Source organism: Tympanuchus pallidicinctus, unplaced genomic scaffold (genome assembly GCF_026119805.1).
Source record: "Tympanuchus pallidicinctus isolate F22 unplaced genomic scaffold, pur_lepc_1.0 scaffold1, whole genome shotgun sequence".
In the NCBI taxonomy this organism is placed as follows: domain Eukaryota; kingdom Metazoa; phylum Chordata; class Aves; order Galliformes; family Phasianidae; genus Tympanuchus; species Tympanuchus pallidicinctus.
The window spans coordinates 94,566,747-94,576,949 of NW_026294618.1; the positions used below are offsets into that span (position 1 = coordinate 94,566,747).

The following is a 10,203-nucleotide window of genomic DNA, read 5'->3' on the forward strand; positions in this document are numbered from 1 at the left end:
GTCAAGGTTGTTGTCGCTTTAGATTCTCATCCACAGTATTTTAGGTTTGGCTACGGCTTCTCTGCAAATGAAGTCCCTGAGAAATATTTGTGACCTCACAGGCAGCGACCCGCACGGGGCTCCAAACCCTGCGACGGCCCCGGCGGTAGGTGCCGCACAGCCGCGTGGAGGGGCCGCGTCCCACGCAGGCGGACGAAAGCCGGGGCAGAAGCCGCCCCCGAGCACGGTGCCGCGGCGAAGAGCAGAGCGGCAGCGAGGAGCGGGCAGGTGCGGAGCGGGGCCGCGGGCGGGGAGCGCCGCGCCGCCACCACTGGGGGGCAGCCACGGCTCAGGAACGCGCCGCGGCCGTGCGGGCCGGGCCGGGGCCGGGGCACGGGGCAGCGTCCCGGGTGCTCCTGCCGCACCCCGACGGCGGCAGAGCGGGGAGCGCGGCTCCCAACCCGGGGCCGGGCACCGCGGCGGTGAGGCGCGGGATGGGCGCGGCTCCGCGCTTCGGGAGCACCGCCGGAGGCTCGGGGTCGGCTCGGGTGGGGTGGGGTCGGGTCGCGCGACCCAGCGCTCGGCCCCCGCGCGGGCGGGCGGACGAACGCACGCACGCACAGACGGACGGACGGACCGGAGGCCGCCGCGGCGCTGCCGGGCGAGGCAGGGAACGGGCGAGGGAGGAGGGAGAGAAGCGGCGAGGGAGGGAGAGAGGGAGGCGGCGTCTCCTTTAAAAGCCGTGCGGGGCCGCGGCCCGCTCCCACAGGGCGGCTGTGATTGGCGCGGGCCCGCGAGCCTCCGGGGTCGTGACATCGGCGCGCAACAAAAAGCCGCGGCGGCGTTCGGCCGCCCCCGTGCATGGTGCGGCGCGGGCGGGACGGGCGCGCGCTCGCAGCGCTGTCCCCGGCGCTCCTCCGCGGTGCTCCACGCCCTCCGGAGGGTTGTGTTGTTTTTTGTTTTTTGTTTTTTTTTTTTTTGTATTGTAGGTTTTTATTTTGTTCTCCTCCTTTCTTTTTTCAAGGGAGCGGAGCAAAGCGAAGCCGAACTCCCCTCTTCATGTCGCTGCGGGACTCCCGGTAAATATCCGTCCGTCCGGTGCGGGTGATGCGAAGGACGCTCGCGAAAGGCGCCGTTCCGCTCCGTAACGCATAGCACCCACTCGCGGGCGGGCACGCGCGCACCGAGAGGAGGACGAAAAGGAAGCGTCGACTTTTCGACCGCCGCTTTCCGAAAGGAGAAGCTTTCTCCCGGCGGAGACCTTCCTTCTGCCTCCTGCCCCGCCGCCGAAGGCATGTTCCCGATGCGCTCCGCACCGCGGGGAGCTCTCGCTTTCCGCCCAGCAGCCGCAGAGGAGCAGCAGCAGCGCGGTTCGGAGTAACTCCAAGTGATGCGGGGACCACAGCCCGAGAGCAGCACGCGCTCCTGCAGACGCCAGCCCCGCCGCACTCAGGTACGGCCCCGCGGCCGCTGAACGCCGTCTCCACAGGATGACTCCGTGCGCTCCGCAAGAGAGGGGGGACGGGACGCTGAGCGTGTTCGGAGAGCGTGTAGCGATCCTTATCCCGCGCGGAATTTCGCGGGGGAGAAGAGCGTCCCGCGACTCCTGCTCGGGACGGAGCGCGATCGGCATTTTTTCTTTTTTTCTTTTTTTTTTTTTTTTTTTTTCTCCTCCTCTTTCCACGCCGGGAGAAAGGGGCCCTCCTCCCTGCGCACGGGGAAGCCGCGGCTGGAAAGCCGGCCCCGGGCCCCGCGCCGTGCACGGCCGGGAGGTCCCTCTCCCACCGCCCCGTCCCTCTCCACCCCCGTCCCCTCGGCAGGGGGCCGCCGCGGCGCACACCTGCGCCAGCCGAGGGCAGCGCTCTGGCCGCCCGCGCCCCTTCCCCTCGGCCCCCCGCGGCCCTGCTCGGCCCGCCCGGCTCCCTTTGATCCCCCGCCGCGGGGTTTTCGTGCCGCCGCGCACCTGAGCCCCGACGGGGCCCCCTCCGCGCCGTCCCGCGCGCCATGGGCCGGCAGCCACCTGCGGAGCGGCCCCGGCCGCCCCCCGCCTCGCGGCGCGCTCCCCCGGCGCGGTGCCCGCGCTGACCGCCTCCCATCGCCTCCTCCTCCGCGCAGGTCGACCATGGTTGCCGCCACCCGCTCCCTCCTGGCGTTGCTGCTCTGCCGGGTGCTGCTGGGCGGCGCGGCCGGCCTCATGCCGGAGGTGGGACGGCGGCGCTTCAGCGAGCCGGGCCGCGCCGCCTCGGCCGCGCAGCGCCCCGAGGACCTCCTGGGCGAGTTCGAGCTGCGCCTGCTCCACATGTTCGGGCTGAAGCGGCGGCCCAGCCCCGGCAAGGACGTCGTCATCCCCCCCTACATGCTGGACCTTTACCGCCTGCACGCCGGCCAGCAGCTGGGCTACCCGCTGGAGAGGGCCGCCAGCCGCGCCAACACCGTGCGCAGCTTCCACCACGAAGGTAGGGGCCGAGGGACGGGCAGAGGAGCGGGAGGAGAGCGAGGGAGGGCCGGAGGAGGGGCGGCGGGGCGGGCTCCGCGCTTCGGAGGGGGTCACGGGTGCGTTTCCAGAGTCCCCCGCGGGCTCCGGCGCTGCCGGCGGGACGGCTCTCGTCGCGCTCTGCCGGGCGCGAACGGAGCGATCCCGCGGCGGGCTTTCTTTGGGCGAGGCGGAATGCCGAGGAAAGCGTCCCCCGAGCCGCGGCGAAGGTTCCTAATCCCTTATTTAAATCCCCGTGGGAGATGGGCGAAGCGGTCCGGTGCGGCCTTTCCCCGACCGCCGTCGAGCGGAGGAGCGGCGGAGCCCGGAGCCGCGCCGCGCGCCCGGAGGTAGCGCTCCGGCATGGAGCTCCGGCCGCTGGCTTCCCGTCCGCGGGGCCGTTCCCAGCGAGCGGCTTCCACGGCCGAGATCGCTGCCGCGTGGGGCCCGCGGAGCCGTCGGTGCGCGCCGCTGCTGCGCTCTGCAGGAAACGTTTCCCCGGGATGTAACCTTCACTGGCCGTAGTCTCTGGCGCTGGCACAGGGCGGCTCTGCTTTAAAGGGAATGAAAAGGCGGTCGCCCCGCGCTCTTCAGGTGGAACTGTGCTAAGAAAAGAAACGCGCTTGGACCTAATGGGTTCTGCTGGACAGAGTTGGCCCCGGTGCCGTTTGGCGGTGAATTTCAGTGGTGAAATGTAACTCTTGCTGTAGTGGGGAAGTAAACAGCAGTGATGCATGGCTTGTTCCTTGTAAGCCCGTGCGTGGCAGGCAAGGTGCTGAGCAGGAGTGGAGCTGAGGGGCACAGAGTGTAACTTGTAGGCAGACAGAATGGTGTTGGAAGCAGTGGTGTTGCAACAATGTCCTTGACATAGAAGCTGTCCTCCAGTTTTCACAGACTGGAGATGAAAATCACCGTGACTCCATTTTTCCATTGAGTTCTCACTGTTGGTTCATGACTTCATTAAAGCAGGAGGCTGTGCTGGGAGCGCTCGCACATCTGCATATTTACAAACGCCAGGCTGGTCCCAAAGCGCTGCAAAGCTGAGCCCTGCCTGATGCGGGAAGTCGTGCTGGAGCCAGCAGGGAATGGCACAAGGCTAAGAACTGCTCACATCAGTACCAGCTTCCCTTCAGAAAGTGAATGGATCCCCAGGATGCTGAGTAGCAAAGTGGAAAAACCAGGATTTCAGAGAGATTTCTGTGGGCAAACATCATTTCTTCTATTTCTGCAGCAAAAACAGTGTAGTGGCCCTAGATACGTAGTAGTACTTCCCCCTGAAGTTCCATTCCCGTGTCTGTTGGCTGAAAAGGGAAGGTGGCACGGGACTTAGGAGTTGGTTTGGTTGCTAAAAATGTGTTGTTTCCTTATCTGTTTAGCATCCATCCATTCTAGCAGCTAGACCCATTCTCACAGTTCTTTGGACTGCATACTGAGGTGTGCTTGTAAAGTGCCCTTATAGATGTTGAGGTCGCTGCGTCTAGTTAACATATGCAAATCCCTGCATTGAAATTGAGTAAATTACTGAAATTGTGGAGTACTATATTTCAGAGTGGAGCTTAAGGGATTGATGCTTGAGCCACATTCTTGAAAAATGCAGAAATGCAGCATTTCCCCTTAAATCCTCAGTTGGTTTTAATGATTCTCATCAGACCTCCGCTAACTGTAGTGCTCGAGTTTTCTCACTGGTGTCCTTGAATTCCAACGTGATGCTTCATGTTTCTCAGCACTCGTAATGACTACCTGGAATGCAGAGAGCACCGGTATTCCATCAAAGTGCATGACAATGAATGAAGCGTTCTTAACTTCATGCTGTACGTGCTTGCGTAAATAAACAGAAAGATGAGGGAGGCTGTGCTTTCTGCCTGGAAGTCTTTCAGGTCTTGTTTGTCGCATGCCAGCAGCACGTATCTGAGTGGTTTGGTTGCTTGTCTCAGTTCCTAACTTTTTTTTCTCTCTCCCTCTGCTCCCTGCCCCCTTCCCTGCCCCCCCTCCTGTTTAATCAAATTAGAAGTTTTGGAAGAACTGCCAGAAACAAGTGGGAAAACAGCACGACGTTTCTTCTTTAATTTAACTTCCATCCCTAATGAGGAGTCTATCACCTCAGCTGAACTCCAGATTTTTCGGGAGCAGGTGCACGAAGCCTTTGAGAGCAACAGCAGCTACCATCACCGTATTAATATTTATGAAATTATAAAACCAGCCACAGCCACCTCTAAGGACCCTGTCACAAGACTTTTGGACACCAGGTTGGTGCACCATAATGCGAGTAAATGGGAAAGTTTTGATGTAACGCCAGCTGTTTTGAGGTGGATTGCACACGGACAACCTAATCATGGGTTTGTGGTGGAGGTGGTTCACTTGGACAAAGAGAACAGTGCCTCCAAGAGGCACGTTAGGATTAGCAGGTCTTTACATCAGGACGAAGATAGCTGGTCTCAGCTCAGGCCGTTGTTAGTGACGTTTGGGCATGATGGCAAGGGACACCCGCTTCATAAAAGAGAAAAGCGTCAAGCGAAACACAAACAGCGTAAACGCCACAAATACAGTTGCAAAAGGCATCCGTTGTATGTGGACTTCAATGATGTGGGGTGGAATGACTGGATTGTTGCCCCGCCGGGGTATAGTGCCTTTTACTGCCATGGGGAATGTCCTTTTCCGCTGGCAGATCACCTAAACTCAACAAACCATGCCATTGTTCAGACTTTGGTCAATTCAGTGAATTCCAAAATCCCCAAGGCTTGCTGTGTGCCGACAGAACTGAGTGCTATTTCAATGCTCTACCTTGACGAGAACGAAAAAGTTGTACTAAAGAACTATCAAGATATGGTTGTGGAGGGTTGTGGGTGCCGCTAACACAGCGAATATATCGGACAAATGCAAAAAAGAAAAAAGAAAAAAAAAAAAAGAAAAGCTGACACTTTAATATTTCCCAATGAAGACTTTATTTATGTAATGAAATGGAAAGAAAAAAAAAAAACACAACTATTTTGAAAATATATTTATGTCTACGAAAAGGTTGGGAAAACAAATATTTTAATCAGAGAAATATTCCTTTAAAGATTTTAAATGTATTTTAGTTGTACATTTTATATGGGTTTAACCCCCAGCACATGAAGTATAATGGTCAGATTCTTATTTTGTATTTATTTACTATTATAACCACTTTTTAGAAGAATAGCTAATTTGTATTTATATGTAATCAAAAAGAAAAAAAATATAGGGTTTGTACATAATTTTTCAAAATTGTAGCTGTTTCAATCGCGTGTATTTAAGTTGAAGAGAAGACACGGAAGGTTACCATGGCAAAGTGCATAGCACATTTGCTTTCTGCAGTGCTACTGTTAAGGTCACAAGTTCAAGTCCAGAAAAAAGTGGATAATCCACTCTGCTGACTTTCAAGATTATTATATTGTACAATTCTCAGGAATGCTGCAGGGTGGGCTGTCCAATCCATGAGAACTGGCATCCTCCTTAGGTGGAACATTTGGATAAGAACCAGACGTTGCTGATCTAGTATAAATACTACTATTCCTGACTAATTTGCAGAGTGAATATAAGAAGGGCCAACAGAAATCCCAGGGGAGGTGGGGGTGGGGAAAGAGCAAATCCTTTCTAGACCTACAGAAAAGCGAATGTTTGATGTTTCCTTTAAAAGTCCTTCCTTTAAAAGTCCTGGCCAAATATAAAATAATAAAAACTCAAATGTTATCTTTTTTTTTTTGTGATTATGTATGCTGAAGAGGAATAATGATCTTATTTGTACTGGCCCTTGTCTTTAACAGTTGGATAAGTGTTGCGTACTTCCTCGCCTCAGGTGGGAGCTCGCTTCTGTGCGGTGTAACAGTGAAATTGTCAATTTTTCGTGCTTCATGCAGCAAGTTGTTACTGTGAGCAGCCTCCCATCTAACCTTGGATGATGGTTTTGCGGTTTTACAGATTAGCTTCTCTTCCTTCGTGGGGTTTTGTTTGAAAGGTTTTTCTTTTCTTTCCCAAGATGTTTGGATCTCTTTCAGATAATAAATCATGGAACTCTGCTATTTCTCTCTGGAAAAATCCAATCTGTAAGAAAACACGGTTCACTCATCCAGCCATCACAAGAGCAACCTGTGCTTACATCATTTAGCTTTCTAAATTTATTGTGTAAGGGATAAGAGCATGACTTGCAGTTGGTAATCTCAGCATTGCAGCTAATGCTTCTCATGCTGTTGTATGTTAGAAGACTGGTGTGGCAGTCAGCATATGGGTTATGGAGAATGAGGTGAGCGTGCGGAGGCTGGGTTGCTTTGTTAGAAGAAAGCTATGCTGAAATAGTATAGCAGGAAAGTAGCTTCTTTTGGCTTCTTGGTGATCCACTGCAAAGCTAGGAGCAGAGGGAAGTTGTGTTAGACTTCCTGTGGTCTTAGGAGCTCTCTGTTATATTTGGTGAAGATAGGGTGGCTCTGTGCTGATGCTTTGGAGATGTCTGAGCTCCTTTGTGCCCTGCTGAATGGAACAATTTGGATAAGTGAGGCAGCATGTCCTAAAGCCATACAGTTATCCCATTAGAGACCTCTCAAAGACAGCTTGGGAAATCTGATTTATAATGCATTACTAACAACAATCTTCCGTTTTGCGTGGCCTTCCCCAAACTCCTGCTTGTTGCCAGCATCTTCTGTGTTACAGCTGCTCAGAAGAACTGACCTAGTAATATCTTACAGGTAGTCTTACAGAGAAGTATGCTTCCTCTGTGCTTATTGTAAAAAGCAATGGGGGGAGAGGATGGGAGAGAAAAACTAATGTTACTTCTTGTTGACTGTTAACATTTTCATCTTGTGAGCTTAAAAATGTATTAGGCAAGCTGTAAGCTTCTGTGCAGAGATTCAAACCTTGGTATGTACCATCGATATTCTTAATAACTAAGAGAGTATGGTGTTACATAGTAGTCTACAGGTTTGCTGGGTGGACAACCCCTCATTTCTCTTTTCAAGAGATGAGTGCTGTTCTGTTGGCCTTTTTCTTGTTTTTGAGGCTGGGAATCTTTGCAGAATTGTGGTTTGCCTTTCCTCTGCTTGGAAGGGCATGCCTGTTTTACTGAGAGGTGATGGTGATTGTTTTGGAAAGGTTATCAGTCAGCGTGTGCCACAGTGCTGCAAGAACTCAGCAATCATTTGGGTTGGGTGGCAGTGCCAGTTAGGGCATGGTAGCAGTAGCATGCTCTGTATCTTAGGTTTGCAAAAGCTGAACATGAAGTGCTGAAAAATGGATTGCACCACTGCTATGAGCAGAAAAGATGATCCCAAACCTGCTGCAATCAGTGAAGACCCTACGGCACGTCTAACCACATCCTAAGCTCCCAAGTGTTGCCAGACTTAAGTTTCACAGCTCCTAGCCCATTGCGTGTAACTAGATTTAGGGAGGCTTTTTCCAGAGAGGTGACTGCTTTAGATCTTCTCTAAGGCATGAGAATGCATTGATGCTAATCTTGTTTTTTAAAAACAAAACAAACAAAAACCTTGGCTTTGGTGCTTGTCAGTGCATGAGCAGTAGTGGTTCGTGGCATGGTGCTGCATTCCTTGTGAAGGCAAACTTCTAGTTGCTTGACAAAGAACTGCGTAGTTAATAAAATTCATGGTGAGGTCATTGTGTAGTTGTAAACACAGCAAGAACCACTTCTGTAAGAGCCTGCTTTTGTGTCACAGAACTTCCTTACTGATTTTGAGGAGAAAATACGTATGCACCAAGCTCAACAAGTCAATGCATTTCTACAGAATTGGTTTCAAAGTGCATCTTAAAGTTCTTGACCTTAAATTCTCTGGATTGGATACATGTGAGTGCCGTGCTGAGTAATTTGTTTAGGATTTTTATAAAGAAGGAAACAAAACAGGGGCTGTCCTACCTGAGTAGTAGAGAAGTCTTACAGAACAGTTGTGTTCTTAAATTCTTAAGTGTCGGTGATCAGATGGCCCTTCTGAAATACAGGTTTTCTGATGTCTTCTCAGTCTAGTAATGACTAAATAATCCTAAATACTGAAAGTATACTGTTACTACTGTATTTTAGTACTTATTGTAGTTCATTAGTACTAATTAGTGTTATAGTGTTCTACAAGAAGAAATTAACTTCTTCCTACATCCCTCTGCTTGAGAAAAAGCAGAAGATCTAGAAGGTGAATTTCCCTCTGTCACCCTAAAGTCTGTTTCCCCTCAAGATAATGCTTCTAAGTGCTTGCATATAATCTATATAGGCAGCGATTGTGATAGATAATGTCACCATTTGTGCTTTTCAGATAAGCATCTCTCTAAACACAAATGTGATCAGCACTTCTCCTTGTCCTTTTGAGACTCAGTAACAGCTTTGTTGGGTGGCTTGATAATCTTTGCACAAGCCTCAGTTGGACTTCTGTGGTCAGCAACGTGTAAAAATGACATGGAAAGACCTTCAGTTGAGGTAAGCTCTCCAGAGAGCATTGGCTGTTTTCACCCAGCAGGATCTGTTTCTGCTGTACTAACCTGGGTTCATTGTGATCAGACACTGAGACCTGTCTTTTCCTATGACCGTGAGGTTTCGGTGTCTGCAGGCTGTCACTGCTCTCTCCCTTGTTGGGCAGTGAGGAGTCTTCCATTGGTGCAGTTGGTAATGATGAGGCATGGAGAGGAACACTGCTTGCTGTACTCTTGCCTTTGAAGATGGAGTTCATCTGGATGGCATTTATAGTAGACTCACTTTGCTACCACCCTATTTGAAGAGGATAATTATTGAACTATTTTATTATATAGCTATTCCCAAATTGTTGATTTTTTTTTTTTTAATTGATTTCAGGAGGCAGCTAATTGCCATATGGCAGTTTGACATTAATGTTTTATGAAGATCAGGAAACAAAAGTTTATGAAAAGCTTTTGTATAGTAACTGCAGAGTTTCAAGAACTGTTTTATACTTCCTGACAGTGCAGGTCTGGCTTAATGGTTTGTTTTTATTGCTTAAGAGTGTAAACTTTTCTTTAGCCAATGTGTGGAAATTATATCCTCATCCCGCATTACACATTTCTCATTACTCATTCCCTGCTTTCATTTCTGCCATCTGTAATCAGAGCTTCACTGTTTCAGCTGCATGTGAAATGCTCCTATCCTGTGCACAGTAAGTTACTTTCCTTCACTTGCACCCACCCCTACAAAAGAAAAAGTTTAAAAAAAAAAAAAAAAAAAAAGTGGGGGAAAGGCCTTCTTGGTCTATATTGTTTTTCTCTGTTTTGGGTGGAGTCTGTCTTAGATTCTGGTTGCTAGATGGTTTCTGTAGTAACCAGCAGAGAAAAAAATCCGAGACTGAAACGGCACTTTTAAAGGTGCCATATCTTGCCTGGAGTATTATTTATCTCATTATGGGCATGGAATATTTCTCTTTATGTTAAGGCTTCCTTTCCCTTCTTGGTAGGATGCATTGCTGCCATGGAGAACTTGATTTGTTGTGATCTTGCCATATGAGAATGTGAGGACTGCAAGTCCTATTCCCAGTTGACTTAAGCTGCTCAAAATAAGGATGAGAAGCCAAAGGCATTAAAAAGTATTTTAAATGTTATAAGCAATTGTTACTGGCGCAAACCCCTTTATTCTTTAGTTACATGAGGGGGGGAGAAGAGCAGCTAGGTTCAGAAGGACCCTTGTAGTATACATGACTGCTGCGAGGAGGGCTGTGGGTAGGATTGGTGTTCTTTTATTTTGCCAAGCTACTGTGTAGAAAGAAAAAACACTGCTCCTTCAGAATATGTTTTTACTCTGC

The 10,203-nt window shown here is 50.7% G+C and overlaps 1 protein-coding gene across 1 annotated transcript; it reads left to right on the forward strand.

Moving 5' to 3' along the window:
* Positions 1 to 1,308: 1,308 nt before the first annotated feature.
* BMP2 (bone morphogenetic protein 2) lies at positions 1,309 to 5,362 on the forward strand. Its single transcript, XM_052672276.1, has 3 exons — positions 1,309 to 1,432; positions 2,095 to 2,435; positions 4,461 to 5,362. The coding sequence occupies exons 2-3, from the start codon at positions 2,102 to 2,104 to the stop codon at positions 5,303 to 5,305; spliced, it is 1,179 nt and encodes a 392-aa protein (XP_052528236.1). The 5' UTR covers positions 1,309 to 1,432; positions 2,095 to 2,101; the 3' UTR covers positions 5,306 to 5,362.
* The last annotated feature ends 4,841 nt before the right edge of the window (positions 5,363 to 10,203 follow it).